General features: G+C 48.1%; 1 protein-coding gene across 1 annotated transcript; it reads left to right on the top strand.

Moving 5' to 3' along the window:
* The first annotated feature begins 6,331 nt into the window (after window positions 1-6,331).
* On the top strand, window positions 6,332-13,252 carry RTN4R (reticulon 4 receptor). The gene is made up of 3 exons (XM_074202287.1): window positions 6,332-6,484; window positions 11,579-11,726; window positions 11,790-13,252. The coding sequence occupies exons 1-3, from the start codon at window positions 6,332-6,334 to the stop codon at window positions 13,250-13,252; spliced, it is 1,764 nt and encodes a 587-aa protein (XP_074058388.1).
* Window positions 13,253-20,317: the final 7,065 nt, after the last annotated feature.

The following is a 20,317-nucleotide window of genomic DNA, read 5'->3' as shown; positions in this document are numbered from 1 at the left end:
GAAGAAGATCCAGCTAAGGAGACTGGAAAGGAGTGACCAGGTATCTAAGAGGAGCAGGACCATATCTAGGAGAAGAGACAATGGATGGCTGGTATCAGAGGCTGCAGAGAGGTCATGATGGATGATGATTGAGGAAAGGACATTCATCGACTTTGACAAGGAGGAGGCCTGATGGTAACTTGAAGAGAGCAGTTTTAGGGTGGTTGTGAGGAGATTGCTTTGTGAACCTAAATCCCAGATCCCGAGATAGGGATCAGAGGTAAGGGCTCAAGGACATCTTGGGAAGGGCAGGAGAGGGGGTTGGTCAAGACGGGAGGTGGTCATCTGGTCAACTGGTTGGTCTATGAAGTGTAGAATCAGGCAGCACTTGGGTCAAGGCAGGGAGGTCCATAGCAGGTGATGCTTTTTCTCCAGAAGAGGTGTTAGACTAGAGAAGGGTCAGGGGACTTCCTGGTTTTAATGGATAGTTGGTTTGGATGGAAAAAGTGGCCCCCAGAGGGAGAGTTGACAGAGCATGTGAGAAGAGGGTAGAACCTTCCTCTTCAATCTCAGCAGCCTCCACCCCTCTCTGGTAGGAAGGCCAAAGAGAGGTCCAAACAGGACTTTGGGTAGGTGAGGCCTGGGGAGGTGAGCTCTTGGCTCCTCCATGAATGAAGTCAGTAGAGGGGCTAGCAGGGGCTCCTCATAGGATCACAGAGGCAGAGAAGACCAAAAGAACACCCCAATTCCACCAACTCCCAGGCCAACCCTTCTGGTCTAATTCCACCAAGTGGTCACCTGGCATCTGAAAGGAGACTGGTTACAGAACTGCACTTGGAGTCAGGAAAACCTGAGTTCAAATCCTGCCTCAGACACTTCCCAGCTCTGGGACTTTGGGCAAGTCATTTGACTGCTCTTTGTCTCAGTTTCTCCTTTTGTAACATGTAAATAATATTAATATCTATCTCCCAGGGTCAGTGTTGAGAAGATCAAATCAGGATGATACAAAAGAGCTATATAAATGTAAGGCATTTTTATTATTTAATTATTAGTATATCCCCCTTATATCCTCCTCCCCTCCTCCTCACTTCTCTCCCTTCTCCTTTTCCCCCATCTCCTCTTTCTTCTCTCCTCCTTCTCTCTCCTCCCTCTCCTCTTCCCCTCTATTCTTCATCATCACCAGAGGCACCAGAGTTTAGGGATCATGGGACCAGAATCAGGAAGACTTGGGTTTGAATCTTGCCTTCAATAGACTGACCATTAGACCCTGAACCTCCTGGGCCCTGAGGCACCTCTCTCAAGAAATCAGTAGCAGATGGTCTTCATGGGAGAAGGGAGGCTCCCCACAAGGAACACCCCAATCCCACCAACACCCAAGTCAACTCTAAAGATTATTGAAGTTCCCATTCCGAGGGGCCTTAGGGTTGACAAATCATGTTGCATCCAATAGCCTCAATCAAGGATCCAAGAAGGCCAAACATTATCTTATTCTATATTTCTGCTAACTCTTCTACTTTTATTTTCTTCCTTAAGGATATGACTTCTCTCTCATCACATTCAACTGAGATCAATGTAGACCATGGAAACAATGGAAAGACTGATGGACTGCCTTCTGTGGGGGGTGGGGGGAGGGAAGCAGGATTGGGGGGGGGAATTGTAAAATTCAAAAACAAACAAACAAACAAATAAATAAAGAGTCCCAGAAGGCAAGCACACTTTGTCACTATGTCGATGTTGTAGATGAGACTCAGGGTCAGCCAGATAGACCCTTGCCTCCAAACCCTGGACTGTGCTCCATTCTCTCCATTAGTTCCTCCAACTGAGTTAAGGAACTCAAATATGTAATGAGTTTTGCAAAATGTTATGTTGGTCGATAAACATTAGCTGGAGCTCGGCGACGGCCCTACTCCTTTGGGGAGAAGGAGGTGGGTAGGGGGCTGGCCCCAACCCTGAGGGGCCCTGTCCAATCTCCTGGACTCACTACCCCAGGGAATTATTTTGGTCAATTTCCATAATTAAAGCTGAGCAAACTCTTGGGCTGTTCTGGGGCTCCCCAGGGACCCCCCATGCTCTCTGATGAATTATTTATCCTGATCAGGAACTCAAATCACGATGGCAGAGGAAACACAGCCTCATAGCCCTGCTGCTACCAAGGACTCGGGGGAGGATGCTGGGGAAAAGGCGCTCGGCACAGCAGTAGGTCCTTAGCTCTCTAGCTGGAAGCACAGGAAGACCTGGCTCATCTCTTCCCACCCTGAGGGTGGCTCCCAGAGACTGGAGGTGACTGGTGCTGAGGGGGCTCCTGCCCTTGGATTAAGCCCATCACCCAAATCCTAGCCCCAACTCTGAACCTCATTTGCTGTGTGATGGTGGGCAAGCCCCTGTCCTTGTCTGGGCTTCAGCAAACACACAAGTCTCTTTGGGGTCTGTTTTCTCATGAACTGTCATAGTTCCTGAGTTGTTATCAGGCTCCAGTGGTTAATGTAAAGTCTTGGCAACTTTTAAAGCATCATTCAAAAAAACAAACTCTAGAGGGTGGGACAAATCTGTTATTTTTATTTACTTACCTATTGATAGATCCCTCCATCTATCAACTGTCCATCCACCCACCCATCCATCCATCCATCCATCCATAAATCCTACTTACCTACCCACCCACCCACCCATCTATCTATCATCTATCTATCTATCTATCTATCTATCTATCTATCTATCTATCTATCTATCTATCTATCTATTATCTATCTATCATCTATCTATCTATTATCTATCTATCTATCTATCATCTATGTATGTATGTATGTATCTCTCTATCCTATCATCTAATCTCTCTCTTCATCCATCCATCCATCCATCATCCATCCACCCACCCACTCATATCTCTCTGTTTCCCCCTGTCTCTCTCTATCCATCCATCCATCCATGAACTAAATTAGAGATTTTCTCCTAAAGAGACCTTAGAATGAATACATTTATTACCTTTTCCTTTATACAGAATATGTAACTGGAAACCTGCAAGAGGAAGTAGTTTCCCCACAGTTCCCCTAAGTTGGTAGTACTTTAGCTGAGGTTCAAACCCCAAGATGATAAGGAGGAAAGGGGAAAAGGCATTCATGAAGGATTAGCCCTGGAAGGATTTTAGGGGCTGCCTAGTCCATTTTGCCTATTCTCTGAGAGGAAGCAACAGAGGCCGAAGTTCCACAGTTGATGAAGGGTAGAGATGTTACTTCAAACCAAGGTCTCTGATGCCCATCTCATTTGTGTTCTCTGCTTTGTTTGATGCTGGGATTAAACCAGACCTCAGTATGTGAAATCCCCCTTCCTCCAATCATCTCCTGGGCCATTGGGGAAGATAGGGATGGTGCTGAAGAATTAAAAAAAATCCCAAACCCTCTGTCCTTACCATTTGCAGAGAGCAGGAATATTCCTCTGTTTTTGGAAGAGCCTGTGCTGATGTGTTATTTATGGTTAAGGAAATTTCCATCTGACACATCCCAGGCTGCTTTGTTCTTAAGTCTGAATGGGCTGTGTCCATTTTGATCAGAGGCAGGGTCAGAACCCAGCTCCTTCTGGTTCTGTTGGAAAGGTATCACCCCCAGTGGTCCTAATGAGTCCCACTGAGAGAACCCCAAGACTGTTGCTCCTCATCTCTCTTTCAATCCCAGGGCCAGGACTTGTGGGCTGTTGGGGAGAGGCAATTGTGGAAATTCCACCTGTCTTAGAGATAGGCCTTTGACAGTATCTAGGATGCCCTAGGAGGGTAGTTGGAGGAATTTGCTATTGTTCAATCATTTTTCAGATGTTTCTGATTCTTTGTGGTCTGGTTTGGGGTTTTCTTGGTGGAGATACTAGAATAGTTTGACCTTTTCTTCTTCAGTTTAATTAACAGACAAGGAAACTGAGGCAAACAGGGTGAAATGACTTGTCCAGGGTCACACAGTCAGTGTCTGAGATTGGATTTGAACTCAGATCTTTCTGACTTCATGCCCAGTGCTCTGTGTCCTATGGCATCAGTCAAAAAGAGTGGGGATGTTTATCCTGGAGCAGCTTTCCAATTCCCTCTTTGTTAATAATTTCCCAATTATCCTATTTATAGCTTGGTTTGTGGATATTTGTTTGCATGCTGTCTCGTCTAAAAGATCACAGGCTCCTGGAGGAGCAGGGACTGTATTTTGCCTCTTTTTATATCCCCAGGATTTGGTCATGGCTGTATACAGTAGGCACTAAATGAATGTTGATTGATGGAATGAGAAGGGTTGGGGAGAAGACAATATTTATCTGCAAATAAATGAAGGGTTGTCACTGGGAGAGGGGATAGCGTATTCTGCCTGGTCTGGGAGACAGAACCAAGGTCCTACTGGTGGAAGGTCTAAAGAGGGAGTTGGGCTTCTTAACCATTATCTGTGAGCCAAAGTGGGATGAAGTGCCTGAAGAGAAGGGGGCTCCCCCTGCTCCCAGATTTGCAAACAGAGTCCAGGCTTGGAAGAGCTTCCTCTGAGGCCCCTTCCCACGGGGGAGGCTCTGCTTAGAGAGTCTTTGAATGACTGAGCTTCTGACCCTTGGAAGAGAATGATGAACTTCCATTTCTCTAAGACAGAAAGGTGAAAGACCAACTTGTCCAAGGTCAGGCAACTAGACCAGTTCTTGAATCTGGATCTCCCGCCTTCAGGATCAGCCAGAGGAGGAGAAAGCCTGTGTCTGGATTCCCAGGCAGACTGTGGGGTGGCTGGGGCAGGTGGTTTTTTTTCCTTGGGGGGGGGGCTAATTTTGTCCTTGAAAGTGAAAGGGGGAAATAGGTTTGGCAAGACTTCCCACATATAGCTGATATCGTATTGCTTGCCCCCTCGTTGGATGTAGAAGGATGAGAGGAAAAGAGAGGATCTGGAATTCAAAATGAAGATGAATGTTAAAATTTAAATGACTAGATAAATAAATGAAGGAGAAGAAGGAGGCAAGGCAGGGCCCTGCAGACCCCAGCAGAACTGGCTTCACCCTCATCCTTCCCTCTTTCCAGTAGTGTTTACATAATAGAGTCTGAGCTGCAAGGCCTCCTCCAGCAGCCCCTACAAGGGTCACCACTTTCTGCTTGAAGATCTCCAGGGGAGGGGAGATCACCAGCCCCCCAAAGGGGACAGTCATCTATTCCTTCCAGGGCCAAGCAGAATAATGGGCTGATCCCTCTTTCCCAAGCCTGGATGGTTGGCTGTCCTTGCCAGTCTCTTGTTTGGGCTGGTCATGCCACGATCTTGGCCTGCCTGGAGATGGGTGGCTTGGGTTCAGGGTCTGACATGAGAAGGGGATCTGGGAAGATGCCACCTCTGAAGCCTACTGGCAAATCCTCTAAGATAGTAAAGAGATGCAGGGAGAGGGTGGGCCAGGAGCCCTAGAACGTGGCGTGACCTTGGGAGATCTCCTCCCCCTCTCTGGGCCACAGATTCCTTTGAGAAAGGAGACACACATGAGATCCCAGCTCCATCTGACCTGGCCAGCCAAAAAGGACAGTTTAAATTCAAACGAAAGCAAGATCCATCCTGCCTCCCTCATCCACTCCAGAGCAAAGGGATAAAGGAGATCCTGGTTTGAACCCAAGACAAACAGCTCCATTTTAGAGCGACCCAGACTGACGAATCTTGGATTCGGAGTCACAGGGGCTGGGTTTGAATCTCAGCTTGGCCCATCCAGCCTGTGTGGCCTTGGACAAGTCACTTTCACTCTCCCGGTTTCAGGAGGCTGGGTGGGGGGCCGCCCAGCTCTAGGATGTGGGTCTGCCGGGCAGCGAGGGGGGTGGTGGGTACTAGCTCTGCCATCTGGGGGAGTCCCCTTCTTCTCTGAGGTGCCCCATTTCACCTCCAGGGTCTCTGCTGATGTAGACTGGCCCTTAGCCTCCCACATCCTGGGAAGCCTTCCAGGGAGAGTGAGCGGCCCATTGTCTGGAGGGAGAAACTGAGGGAAGTGGGGGGGACAGGGAGGGGGAAGATGGGGAGAGGGAGAGCTGTAGAGCGGCTTCCTCTGAGAGGCAGCTGCTGCGTAGGAGGGGTGGCTCCTCCGGCATTATTGGTGCCCAGGCTGCCTCCTGGCAGGGGTGCAGAGGAGGGGGGTGGCTGCTGAGGGGGCCAGGGTAGGGAGAGAGTGTGTGTGTATGTGTGTCTGTATGTGTATGTGCATGTGTGTGGTGTGTCTGTGTGCGTGTGTGAGCATGTGCATGAGTGTGTGCATGTGTGTGAGTGTGTCTCTCTGCACGTGTGTCTCTGTGGGTCTGTGCGTGAGTGTGTATGTGTCCATGTGAGGGCATGACTGTGTGAGTGCATGTGCGTGGGGCCCGGCTGCAGGTAGGAACAGCCTACATGTGATCATGGCGTGCATGTGTGTGCCTGTACTCACCCCCATGCACCCATGTAACATGACACAAGGGAGCGTGGCATATGCATTCATGTGTGAGGGTGCCTATGTCTGTGCTCACGTGTTCTCATCCACAGGGGCACTTGTGTGTGCCCGACGACACAGGGTCAGCACACACATGTGTGGCTCTGTGAGGAGGGGGCCGGTGGGGGCACCTGGACCTGTCTAGCTCTGTCTGGCCTCCAGCTTCCAATGTCCAGTCCAGATCTCCCTAGTTTCAGGCCCTCTCTCTCTAGTCCTTAGCTCTAAGGCCCCTCCTGGCACACACCAGCTCTGTTCTCGAGTCTGCCTTTTCTGGATCCTCTGGTCCTGCAAGGGGGTGGACCCAGGGAGCCGTTCTCAGGAAACCGAGTCAGTCGTGATGCCTCTCAGGGAGGACTGCTTTATCTTTAGCCTGAAGCCCAGTCCTCCTTCTAATGGCCCGGGAGCCTCCATCTCCTCTGAGATTTGTGTGTCGATTCTCTGCTACTCCAAGACAAGGGGGCTTCACAAGGGGCCTCATGGGCATCCTCATGAGGAGAGACTTAGGAAGGTCCTCTAGTCTGAGCTCTTCATTTCACACCGTGGCCCAGAGAGGGCCAGGGCTTTGGCCAGGTCACACAGTCATCCGGTATCCATGATATGGCACAGATTTCCTTAGAGGAAGCAGGCAGACACAGTGGATGTAGGGTGCTGGAATTAGAATCAGGAGGATCTGAGTTCAAATTCTGCATCAGGCACTATTAGCTGTACAACTCTAGGAAAATCACTTAACTTCTGTCTGCCTCAGTTTCCTCAGTGGTCCAATGGGAGTAGTGGAGAAAAAGTAAAATGTACTTCTCTCCCAGAGTTGTGAGGATCAAAATGAAATATTTGTTAACCATTTTGTAAACTTTAAAATGCTATTGTTAGATATTATATTAATATATAAGATTATGAATATCAATATTATTGTGTTACAAAGAAACCATGACCCAGAGAAGTTCCACATCTGGTCCCAGGTCACAGAGACAGGAAGTGGCAGACCTGGGATCCCTGGTCCTATGGCCCAGTTGGGCCCCTCACTACTGTCTGAGTTGGCTCTTTGGGGTTGGACAACTTTATCAGGAGCCCAAACATTGGGAGACTGGGGGCCAGGGGCGTCGGAGCTTGTCCTTGGTTTTCTCTGGCATTGACTGTATAGGTACAACAGGGAGAAACGCCTTTCCTGGGAAGCCTGGGGAAACCCTTCAGAGCCATTTTCCCCAGGATATCATCCTCAGTCCTTGGATGGCCAGAGTCCCTCTTCTTCCCCTTTTGTTGTTGGTGTTGTTGGGTTGTTTCAATTGTGCCCAACTTTGCATGAGCCTATTTTGGGGGTTCTTTTAGTTTGTCATTTCCTTCTCCAACTCCTTTTACAAATGAGGAAACTGAGGTAGACAGGGTAACGTGAGTTGCCTAGGGTCACCTGGCTAGGAAGTGTCTAAGGTTGTATGTGAATTCAGGTTATCTGGGTTCCAGGCCTGATCTACCCACTGCACCACTCCTTTCTAGGTGGTATTAAAAGGGAGAATTTGGATATTCTGCATTAGAACAGAGCTGTGAAAGGTGGGTGGCCAAGTGAGCTACTGAAGGGTCTATGGATTTGGGAAGAATTCCTCCAAGGAAGGTCTGGGGGTCAGGAGCTAGGCCTTGGAGAAAAGGTAGAATGCAAGTTTTGTGAAGTTGGGTTCTGTCTCTTTGTGTCTGTCATTTTGGTCAAAATAGGCATTTAAGGAATGGCTTCTGAATGAGGAAATAAATGGATGAAGAACTGAGGAAATGACTGGGTAATGGTTGGATAGATAAATCACTGAATGTATGAATTAATAAGTGAATAACTGGGTGAAGGGATGCATGGATGGATGCATGGATGGATGGATGGATGAATCGGTGGAGAAATAAGCTTAGTATCCAGACTCCAGAGCAAAGGCTCATTTCCTGAACCTGGAAGTTCCAAAGACTTGCAACCCTCAGCACCCACTTTGCATCTTTCCTTCTGGGTAAAGGCATGAGAAATGATATTTTGGGAAACCCCAAGAACAGAGGCTCCCTAGGGAGAGGGCCCCCTGACTGAAGAACCCCAATCTTTGCCCATCAGAGTCCATGGGCAGCAGTATCCCAGAGGGTCCTATCTTACTGTTCATGAGAGGGACCTCTGCTTCTACTTCCCTTGCCCAATGGGCTCCCTCCTCCCACTCTTTTTCTCCAGTCTTCTTTCTGGCCAAGTCCAGGTCCTGGAGTGTGAGCCGCAGTTGGATTCCAGGATGCTCCAAACTTCTTACCTTTCCCCCACGGTGGTTCTGTGAGATAGGTGAGGGAAGCATGATTATAGGGAGGAAGCAGAGAGAGCTAGTGGGGGAAAGGGGAGAGATCAGGAAGGAAAGGAAGTTTGAGGGGAAGTGAAAGGAAAGGTATAAGGGGAAAGACAAGGAGGGGGGAAAGGAAGGAGGGGAGAAGGGAGAGAGGGAGAAGAGGAGGAAAGGAAAGTCAAGGGGAAGGGGTTCTTGGAGACCAGCTAGCCTACTATCATTTTACAGAGGAAGAAAGTGAGACCCAGAGAAAGGGAGTGGGCTCCTCCAATTTACACAGACATGCCTGCAGAAATGCCAGGATTATTATTGCCATATCACGGAGGAAGCAGCCTTAGAGGGGTCATCTCCCTCATAATGAATACAAATACAACTATTTATACTAAGTTGGCAGATGTGGAATTTGAACCCTGGTCCACTGACTAAAAAGCCCCATGTTTTCCTGTTACTCATAATCTAAATCTCCCTTCTTAGGAACAGATCTCTTGCTAAACTAATAGGCAATGGGGAGTCCCTGGAGGCTCTTGAGCAGGGGAGTGATGTGCTCAGATTTGTTGTGCCTTAGGAAGATGATTGACAGAGAGAAGACTTGAAAATACTTTGTTAATTCAGGAAGGCTTTTAAATGAATTTGTATTCTATTCATCCAAATGGCACCTATTTACATTTGAAAACAGGAAAACAGGTCATGAGAGAGAGATTATTGATTGAGCCTAAAGAAAGTCCGTTTATTTATAGATGGACATTGTTATCACAGGCTCCTTGTAATCTTGCTGTGATACTCAGGAGTCCACAGAACATGGTTGGACCTCTCGGGTCAGACAATTTCAAAGGGCTCTTCTGTTCTTGGGTCTTTGCGGTAGTGCCGTGGTCTGCTTGGCCTCCAAGGATGGAAGGAGGAAGTGTGGGGGAGCAGTGGGCACTAAGAAGAGGCAGCTTTAGATTTTCCAGGGATAGCTTTTTGGAAAGGTGATGAGTTCCATCACTAGAGTTATTCAAGTGAATGTGGAAACTTCACTTGGTGGAAATGTCATTTGTAGCAGGGATGGCTGATTCCAACATGAGCCAGGCTGAGTGGCCCATAATGTAGAATCTAGCCCTGAGCTCAGGGGTCTGATTGCTAGAACATGTCTAGAGCGGGGCAAGCATGAATCTCAGTTGGGGTCTTCCTCAATTAGCTGTGATCTCCAGAATCCTCAGTCTTGTCTCCCAACTGGGTGATTGGACAAGTCCTGGCCTGTGGGCATCTATAGTGAAGAATATGCAGCCATGACTACCTTTGTAGGACAGATGAACATCCAGAGTAGACTTTCTTCTGGTCCTTTCCTCCAGGGTTTGGCTCCTCTTTGTCCCTTCATTGACCATTGGCTGAACCTCGAGTCAGGACAACTTGGGTGCTGATCTTCCCACAAATCTTCTGGGCTTGTTTCCTTCCCTGTAAAGTCAGAGGCTTGGGATAAGTCTAGGGTCTCTTCTAGCCTGAAATCCACAATCCTGGCCCCTAGACATGGTGCCATCTCTGGGGTGGAGAATTTTGAATTTTGATCATGATAAAAACTCCCATTTTTTGTGCACTTTAAGGTGTGTCTCTCCATTGCCTTGGAAGGGAAGTTAGCCTCTCATTTGATGGATAAAGAAACTGAGTTCTAGAGAAGTTCTGCCTTGTCCTAGGGAACAGAGAGAGAGAGAGGAGCCCACATCTTTGGACTTCTGACCCTGAATTCTGTGCCAACAGAGTGGTGTGCGCCTTCCCCCTTGGGCCATTGTGACAGAGATGTGGTACTGGCTTCCACAGATCATGATGACAGTTGCCAGGTCTGCCAGCTGCTACTGAATTCAATGGGTTCCAAGCACCAGCTTGAGGAAAGACTGTGTCTATTATTCTAGATTAACCCCTCCAGCACAGGAGGTCCCAACACCAGAGGGTGCTCCCCAGTGATCTACCTTGTCCAGTCTTGGTGGCTTACAAAATCCCTGCTCACCCTCCCAGTTCCAACAGGGACTGAGTTTCCCAGTCAGTGGCAAGGACAGGGCAGACCCATGACTATGGGAGAGGTGACCAGGTTCTGAGAAGACTTCTGGAGAACTAAGAATAATAACATCAGCAGCAAATAGCACGTATATGTGTGTAAATATAGATAGACAGATGGATGGATGGATCGATTGATTGATAGTGATTTAAGGTTTGCAAGGTAATTTTCAAATATGTCATTTTTTCCTCATAACAACCCTCTGGAAGTTAAGTGATATTATTATCCCTATTTAACAGATGAGGAAACTGAGGGAGAGATGAAGTGCCCTCCCAGGGTCACGCAAATTAAGCATTTAAGGTAGAATTTGAACTCTAGTCTTCCTGATTCCAAATCTGGTCTTCTATCCAGTGTGCCACCTAGTCCTGCTAATCCCACCTAGTTTTTTGAAGTTATTGAGAGGTGGTAATCTTGGGGGTAGGGGTCTAGGGTCTAGACTATGAAAGTGTGTAGTGTGTGTGTGTGTGTGTGTGTGTGTGTGTGTGTGTGTGTGTGTGTGTCCTGCGGCAGAAGTGAGAGGCAAGGGAGAGAGGGGTGAGCTCTCCTGAGATAGAGCTGATGGGGGAAGGAAGTACTTGGTCACGTCACGATTTCATTTTCAAGGATGGGAAGGTGAAGAATAGAACACAGGTATTATCTAGAAAGGAGCCCCCTTGGGACATGGCTGCTGTTAATGCCCATTACATTTTGGCACCCTGGTTCAAAGCCCTAGTTGCCTGTCCTAGTTAAGGCTCTGCTGGTGGGGAAGATATCTAGGTCAGAGACTGCGTCCAGTGTGTGTTTTACTTTGGTGAGGAGGTGGCACCTGGCCCATTTCTGGGCTTTGTGTCTCTACCCCACCCCCCACTATCTGCTGACCCAGGTGGCTGCCCCTGGTCATTTGCTGATGTGCCAGATTCCCAGTCAGGAATATGTCCCCACCAATCTTGAGGGGAGGCAGAGAAGCCAGAACAGCCTCAGCCTGCAGCCCTGGTTTCAGTTCAGAAGGATACTGGCTTCATCAATTAGTGGTGAGCAGGTGCTCTCCCAGAATCAGGGCTGACCCCCTCCTCTTTTTGTCTCTTTTCCTCCAGGAAGCAAACTGCTGATCTGGGTCCTCTGCTTGAACATCCAGTCCCGAGCAGATCCGTGTCCCGGGGCCTGCGTGTGTTACAGCGAGCCCAAGATCACCACCAGCTGCCAGCAGCAGGGACTGACCGCCATCCCCACCGCCATCCCAGTCCAGAGCCAGCGCATCTTCCTTCACAACAACCGCATCAGCCGGGTCGGGGCCGCCAGCTTCCGTTCTTGCCGTAATATGACCATCCTCTGGATCCACTCCAATGCCATCAGCTTCATCGAGGCCACCGCCTTCGCCGGCCTCGACAAGTTGGAGGAGCTGGATGTCAGTGACAATGTGAACCTGCGCATCATTGACCCGGCCACCTTCAGGGGCCTCCGACGTCTGCACACCCTTCACCTGGACCGATGTGGCCTCCTGGAACTGTCCCCCGGCCTCTTCCGAGGTCTCTTCTCCCTGCAGTACCTCTATCTCCAGGACAACAACCTCCAGACCCTCCAGGATGACACTTTCTTGGACCTTGCCAACCTCACTTACCTATTCCTGCATGGCAATGGGATCCGGAACCTGTCGGAGAACGTCTTCAGGGGCTTGGTCAACCTGGATCGACTCCTTGTACACCAGAACCAGGTCTCCAGGGTGCACCCCAGGGCTTTCCATGACTTGGGGAAGGTCATGACCTTATACTTATTCAATAATAACCTAACGGTGCTCTCGGGGGAGACAATGAGCCCCCTGGCATCCCTGCAGTATCTGCGCCTGAATGGGAACCCATGGATCTGTGACTGCCGAGCCAAGTCCCTGTGGGCCTGGTTCAAGCAGTTTAAGGGGTCTTCCTCGGACCTCGAGTGCCATCTGCCTCTGCGCCTGGCTGGGAGAGACCTTAAACGGCTCCATAGCGCAGACCTGGAGGGCTGTGTTGACCCAGTCAACCAGATCCGGTCAGGGACGAAGATCAGACATGGCAAAGGACCTACTGTGGAACCCCTGCCTTCTGGGGCCCAGGAAGGCCCTCTGAAATGCTGCCAGCCAGAGGTTGACAAGTCTTTCATGTACGAAGCCAATGGTCACGGGGGACCTTCCACTGGCAATGGCCGCAAAGACAAGGAAAACATGTCCAAACCCAAGATGGTAGAGTCTGACCCTGCCAAAAATGCTACCCAGAAGCACATAAATGACTCGCCCTTTGGGACTTTCCCCAGCAACGTGGAGGTCCCTCTAACCAACTTCCAACCTGACCTACTGGAACCTGGGGAGTCTTCAGTGGCACCCCCTCGCCGGAGGCCTGGCTGCTCCCGAAAGAACCGGACCAAGGCACAATGCCGCCTGGGTCCCACAGGTAGCAGTAGCGGCAGTGGCAGCAGCAGCGGCAGCAGTAGCGGTAGTGGTGGTCTCCTTGCACCTGCTCAGCCCAGCCTGGTCCTTGGCTTGCTTCTTCCAGTGGTCCTGCTCTGGACTTCAGCATGGTCCTCTTAATGGTTCCTAGGGAAGAATAGCACCTGCCACTGTGGCTGGGGCAAACCCAGAGGCTGGGGCCACAGGGGGACTGGATGCCTTTATAGAGAAGCCAGATGTATATAAAGAGCATCTCCCCAGCTCCCTAAAAGGGGAATTAAAAAGGAGGGTGATGCCTGCTTTCCAGAGGGTCATTCTCGAGTGAGGTCGGGCCCACAAGGGACTTCTGAGTCATTTCCCCTGAGCTGTCCTGGCCCCTGACTCCCAGGCCCTTGAGGAACAAGTTTTCCCCTACAGAATGTTTAAACACACACACACACACACACACACACACACACACACACACACACACACACACACACACATTTTAAAACAACAAAAAAAGACTCGCCACAGTTGTTTCTAAGTTGGAATCCTCCCGAACGATATTGCAAGTTCCCGTTTGCCAAGGCGGTGTGTTCACCGCTCTCTGGAAGCCTGTCTCTGAATATTGCTGTCCGCCATCCCCATCTCTATCATGCCATGTTTACAGGGGGCATCGGTTCCAGAATGCTGCTTCCTACTCAGACTGCAGTCTATATAAAAATATACATTTTATTTTCCTTGTGTCAAAGTATAAAAAAAATATAAAATAAAGATTTCCTTTTCCTACACTGTTGACAATGTGCCTGTGAGGCAGCCTCCTTCATTTGCTTGGTAACATGCATACTTACTTTGGTAAGTCAGGTTGTCATGAACATACCGCTATGGGGGCTTTTTTGACTTACCTAGGTCCCAATCCAGGGATGCCTCTACAGATGATCCCTTTGAGTAGGGGATAAAAAAAAAGACTCCTTCCCTGGTGAAACCTTAGCTAATCATGGCAGACAACTCTCCATCTCACCATGAAGATGATGACAGTGGAATCATAGGATTCCAAACTAATAGGGACCTTAGCTATAGCCTAGTCAAACCATATGATTTTCCAGATGAGGAAACTGAGGCCAGGTGAGCCAAACAACCTGCCCCAGATCCCCTAGCAGAGGTCAGATGCTCTGGTTTGTCTCCTAAGCTGAGGAGGCTTCAAATGTGGTTCCAGCACTAAATGCTATGAGTCTGTTGGTTAGGAAGAAGCACCGCTAACACCAGTCATCCTTCCCTTACACCCCAAGAATATTATTTTATCTCACTTGATTTCAGTTCCAATACATCTTAGCTGTGTGATCCTCATCCTGATCCTCCCCAGGCCTCAGTTTTCTTGTCTATAAAATGGGAGGAAGAAATAGGGAATTCATTGATGTCAAAGGACCCCGATAATAATGTGGGTCCTGGGGACCTAGCTGGGTGAGGGGTGCAGACGTCATAGATGTCATTTTACAGGTAAGAAAACTGAGTCACCAAGAGTGAAGCTCAGTGAGGCTCATCTCCCACAAGGCTGGCTGCACATAGCTCTCCCAGGTGCTTGATTTGGGGTATAAGGTATATTTAGGACCCGTCTCAGAAGGGTTAGAGGGATTGTGTTAACCTCATTTTAGTAGCACTTCAAAGTATATTTTTATTTAATTTGTTTCTTTTCTAATTGTGAACCTATAACAGTCACCAACCATGATCAGCATTTCCCTAGTCAGAGATGAACCATCCAACAGATCAATCATCAAAAGGTATCAAGTCCAAGTGATTAATAGCCAGATGGGAAAATGCTCCAAATCACTAAACAGAAGAGAAATGAAAATTCAGAGAATTCAGAAGTGCTGCCTCATATCTATCACTCTGAACAAAATGAAAAATAGTGATTGTATGAGGGGTTTGGGGACAATGGGAGGGCCGGTGTTTGTTTACAAAGAACATGCTTCCCATGTTCTGACAGCCATATGGTGAAAGGATCATTGCCTCCACTTTATGGGTAGGGAAATTGAGAAGGGGGGGCCCTTATTCTTGCTCCCAAATGTGAGAGGGCAGGAGTCTGGGTTTGAAGAGAGAGGTGCTGGGTTTGAATCCTACCTTGGATGGTTTCACTTAAGTTACCTTTGCTTGGCTCTTCTTTGGGGCTGGAAAGTCACCCCCTAGCATGGGGACCCCAAGTGCCAGGTCCAGCCTATAGCCTCCAAGACTTAGTCTTTCCTTGGCATGGGGTGCAAATAGGAACAGACACTGGCATACCTCACCCTTAGAGAAGTTTGCAGAATGCTTTCATATTGGAGCCCTGGAGAGTCAACCCCTAGGATGGGGAGCCCAGGTGCCAGGTCAAGTCTCTGGGCTCCAATACTTTTACTTTTTCCCTGGCATGGGGTGCAAATGCCATGCTCTTTGGCAAGAGGTGCAAATAAGAACAGATACTGGCATACCTCACCCTTAGAGAAGTTTACAGAATGCTTCCACATTGGAGCCCCCCAACAATCAAATGGGTGGGTAATTTGGTGATTCCCCATTTTCTGGGAAGAGGAGTCACAAGTGATAAGAGTAAGGGTCTGTAGTTCCTGGGACTTTTTTTTTTTTTTTTTTTTTGCTACGGAAACAGCTGCTGGAGAAGTTACAAGTCAACCATTCCTTATGCAATGAGGGCTTGGGCAGCTGGGCTTCCTGGTGGGTAGAACAGAGGACTTGGAATTAGGAGGATGGAAGTTCATATCCAGCCTCAGATACTTAAGAGCTGTGTGACCATCCTGGAACCATCCTGGGTTTCAGCTTCCTCATCTGCAAAATGGGGGTAATACTCACATAGACCTCATGGGATTGTTGTGAGGGTCAAATGAGATAATGAAATTGGGAAGTGTTGATTCTCCAAATCATGGAGAAAGTGAGGCATGGCTAGAAGGAGCCTGGTGGCAGACATGGCCAAGGAGGAGGCTTGGGAAGGCCACAGAGGCAGTGGAGTGATGGAGAGGGAGGCAGAAGTGGGGTGGGAACCCCACAGTGTTCTGTAAAGGCTAATTACTCTTTTTTTTTTTTTTGCAAGGCAACAGGGTTAAGTGGCTTGCCCAAGGCCACACAGCTAGGTCATTATTATGTGTCTGAAAACGGATTTGAACTCAGGTCCTCCTGACTCCAGGGCCGGTGCTCTATCCACTGCACCACCTAGCTACCCCCAAGGCTAATTACTCTTCATTGAGTGTACATACTATATTCTGGGGAAAAGAAGTGAAACAGGCCCTGCCCTCAAGGAGCTTATAATCTAGCCTAGGGAGACAACATGGATACCTAGTCATTTAATCAGCACTTATTAAACATCTACTGTGTTCCAGGGTGTTAAGCTTTGGAGGATACAAAAAGAGGCAAAAGACAGTCCCTGCCCTCAAAGAGCTTACAGTCTAGTGGGGAGACAACCTACAAACAGAGATGTACAAAGCAAGTCAGATACAGGATAAATAGAAAACAATTAAAAGAGAGAGAATGCTAGAATTAAGAAGAGTAAGGAAGGCTTCCTATAGAGGAATATGTAACCTAGCAGTCTACCAATAAACATTTTAGGTTTTTTGCAAGGCAATGGGGCTAAGTGACTTGCCCAAGGCCACACAGCTAGGTTATTATTAACTGAGACTGGATTTGAACTCATGTCCTCCTGACTCCAGGGGGTGCTCTATCCACTGCGCCACCTAACTGCCCCCAAACATTTTAAATGCTTACTATGCACTATAGAAACAAGGACTAGAATGAAATAACTCTTCCCCTCAAAGAGCTCACAGTGTAGCCAGGGAATAACATGGATAGATAGAAATCAGCATCAATCAGTATCAATCAGAATCAAATCTATCGTCAGTCAATGAGCATTAGAAAATGCCTACTATGTGCAGACATTATGTTAGGGACTGGAGCTTGGGGAGGGAGCTCCCTCACATTTCTCTGGTAGTTCCTAAATCATTTTTCTTATACCAAAGACATGCACTGGGAAGTAGAAATATTGGCATCCTTGTTTTACAGAGGAAGAAACTGAGTCCCAGAGGGCCAGTTAGAACCAAGCTAAGAGATCCCAATCCTCTTTCCACCTGATGTCAAGACCCAGGGAGATCATTGTTCTGGCCCCCAATTTCCCATCCCCCTGGATCAGCCATCATCATAAGGTTCCTGAGGTTGGCTTCTGGGGATGTGTTTTAGGAAGAAAAAGGTAAGAAACAAGTCTAGAGGAGGGGAACAGGAAGGGTAAGAAGAGGGAATTACTCAACTTGTTGCAATTTAATTAAATATTCCAAGGATTTATTAAATGTATTTTAAACCCTCTAGCTTGGATATTGGGGAAAGAGAGAGGGGAAAGGACCCTGTATGTGAGGTCAAAGGTTCTGGGGTCAGATATGGCTTTCATTGCCTATTATGACCTTGAATAGATTACTTACCTTGCCCCATAGATGACACCTCTGAATGATGAAGGGATGAACCTCAGTCCCTGAGACCCCATCTAGTCTTGATCAAGGGTTCTATGATAGCTGAATTTAACCCAGGCCCTGCTCTGGAGGGGTTTGCAGTTTAATTTGAGTTTGGAGGGGGCAGATTCTGAGACCTGTCCAAAAAATGACTGAGTTATCCAGGAAAGCCACTTCTGTGTTGGTGGACTTATCTGAGTCATCCAGATAGGAAATGTCAATGGGGGGGGGGGGGGTTCAATCAATTAATCAGTCAACCAATATTGTGCTAAACTTGGAGGATATAAAAAAAAGAGCCAAAGACAGTTCCTGGCCCTCAGGGAGCTTCCAATCTAAGGGGCTTTGAATGCAAATCCTCTGACTTCCAAGGGAATCTTATTTACTTTGCTTCAATGCTGCCATTAGGAATCTGGAGGAAGACCAGTTCTGAAGGATGATGGAGGTGTAAGCTGTGAGAGTTGAAGAGAGGCTGTGGGGTGCATCTGGGAGGGGACTGTGGGGATGGGCTCGATGCCTCTGGGGTCTTCTCAGTGCTGAGATTCTGTGATTATGTTTGTGAGAGAGAGATCTTGGACCTTTAGAAAGAATTTCCGAGGCAGTCTACTCCCTCCAACCCCCTCATTTGACATAGAAGGAAACTGAGACATAAGGAGATGAGGGGCCAGAAAGACATTCAGAGGCAATCCACTTCATCCCTTCATTGTACAAAGAAGGAAACTGAGGCAGAAGAAGGGGAGGAGCGTGGTATGGAGAGAATGTGCTGTGGAGGTGACCTGTGGAGAATCACTAGTGTGGACCTTGAAATCTTTAAGGATGATGACAGCAGAGAAGGGTGGGGAAGGCAACTGCAAGCCACACATCCAAAACATGGAGGAAGTGAGGCATGGCTAGAAGGAGCCTGGTGGCAGACATGGCCAAGGAGGAGGCTTGAGGTGGAGGCCGTGGAGTGATGGGAGAGGAAGGCAGAGGTGGGGAACAAGGAACTGGCCACCTCTACCTATAAGACCTGAGGGAGGAAGACAATGAGAGAAGGAAACTCCAACCTTGGAGAGGGCAATCTGATGTGGGACTAGAGGGTCCCCAGGACCCCAACAATCACCTCTTCCTTTGACAGACTGGGAAGTCAAAATTAAGAGAGGGAAAGTCAGCTAGTGAGTCAATGAGCATTTATTAAGTGCTTACTGTTTGACAGGCACTCATCTGAAGGACCTGGAGTCAGGAAAACAATATGACACCAGTCACTAACTAGTTATGGGACCATGGGCAAGTCACTTTACTGCTATTTGCCTCAGTTTCCTCCACTGTGAAATGGGGATTCAAACAGAACCTACCTCCCAGGGTTATCAAGATCAAATGTGATCATATTTGTAAAGCTCTGGTCATAGAAGGGCTCAATAGATGCTTGTTCTCTTCCCTTAGTATTGACATTGTTGGTTCTAGGGTCCCTTCTGGCTCTGACATTATGTGACATCCGAGTATCAGAGGATCCCAGACTTAGAACCGGAAGGGACCTTAAAGGTCATCTGTTCAGAGGACTCTGGAGCCAGGAGCGTGGACATAGCCGACCCAAGGTCCCAGAGATAGCCAGCAGCTGCTCTGGCCCCAGAGCCAGCATCCTTTCCATTGCCCTCCCACCCCACAATGATAAGCTCACATTTATAGAATACGTTAAGGTTTATAAAATATGTTGCATCCATTAACTCATCTAACCCTTTCAATATCCCTGTAAGATAAGTCATTGCTCCATTTTATAGATGAGAAAAACAGAGACTTGGGCATGTCAAGACTTGGGATCCACTTAGTGAAAATTTTTGAGAGTTTGCCCATCAAAAGCAACCAGAGGGGGCAGCTAGGTGGTGCAAGGGATTGAGTACTGACCCTGGAGTCAGGAGGATCTGAGTTCAAATCCAACCTCAGTTGTTTAATAATTAGCTAGCTGTGTGGCCTTGGGCAAGTCACTTAACCCCATTGTCTTGCAAAAAGCCAAAAAAAAAAAAAAGGAACCTGAGAGCTGTCCACCACGTGAGCAGAGCTAACCCTAACCCTTTAATGTGCTAATTTGTGGGCAACAAAGTGGGAAGTTTCTGATTGTCCTTCCATGATTGGACATTCCCCTGGACTTTGAAGTTGGAATCAGAACCAGAGATGTGGGATAGCCCTTTTCCAGTGTCTAAAGGGGAGGAGGAGCCTGGTTCTGCTTGGTCCCAAAGGGCTGGGTCAGGGGGCCATGGGGGGAGGGAGGATTGACAGGGAGGTAGATGGAGGATTCATATCATTCCTAAGAACCAGAGTCATTCCAATAGAGAAGGAACTGTCTTGGGAGGTCCTTCATGGGACATCTTCAAATAAAAGCAGGGATGTTGGAAGGGAAGTTCTGGGCAAGATGGACTAGAAGACCCCCTTCCAACTCTGTGGTTCTGCGCTGATTCTTGAGGGGAACCTAGAAGTCATTAGGTATAATCTTTTCCCCTTCAAGAAATCTTCCCTGTAGTGTGGTAGAAAGAGTCCTAAATTTGTAGTTGGGGGATATGCTGCTTACTGACTGTGTAATCATGAGAAAATCACTTCTATTCTTAGCCTCAGTTTCCCTATCTGTAAAATAGCAGTCCTTAAGTGAGTTCACTCCTGAGGGTATTGTGAAGGATGTGCTTTGTAAGTCATAGATAACCACATCAACTTAAGTTGGCTTGTGAGCCTCCAAACCTCATTTGAATACCTGCAGGGATGGGGAGCTTACTACCACGGGAAGCAT

This window comes from Macrotis lagotis, chromosome X, assembly GCF_037893015.1.
Source record: "Macrotis lagotis isolate mMagLag1 chromosome X, bilby.v1.9.chrom.fasta, whole genome shotgun sequence".
NCBI classification, from domain to species: Eukaryota; Metazoa; Chordata; class Mammalia; order Peramelemorphia; family Peramelidae; genus Macrotis; species Macrotis lagotis.
This window is presented reverse-complemented; position numbering and strand designations above follow the sequence as displayed.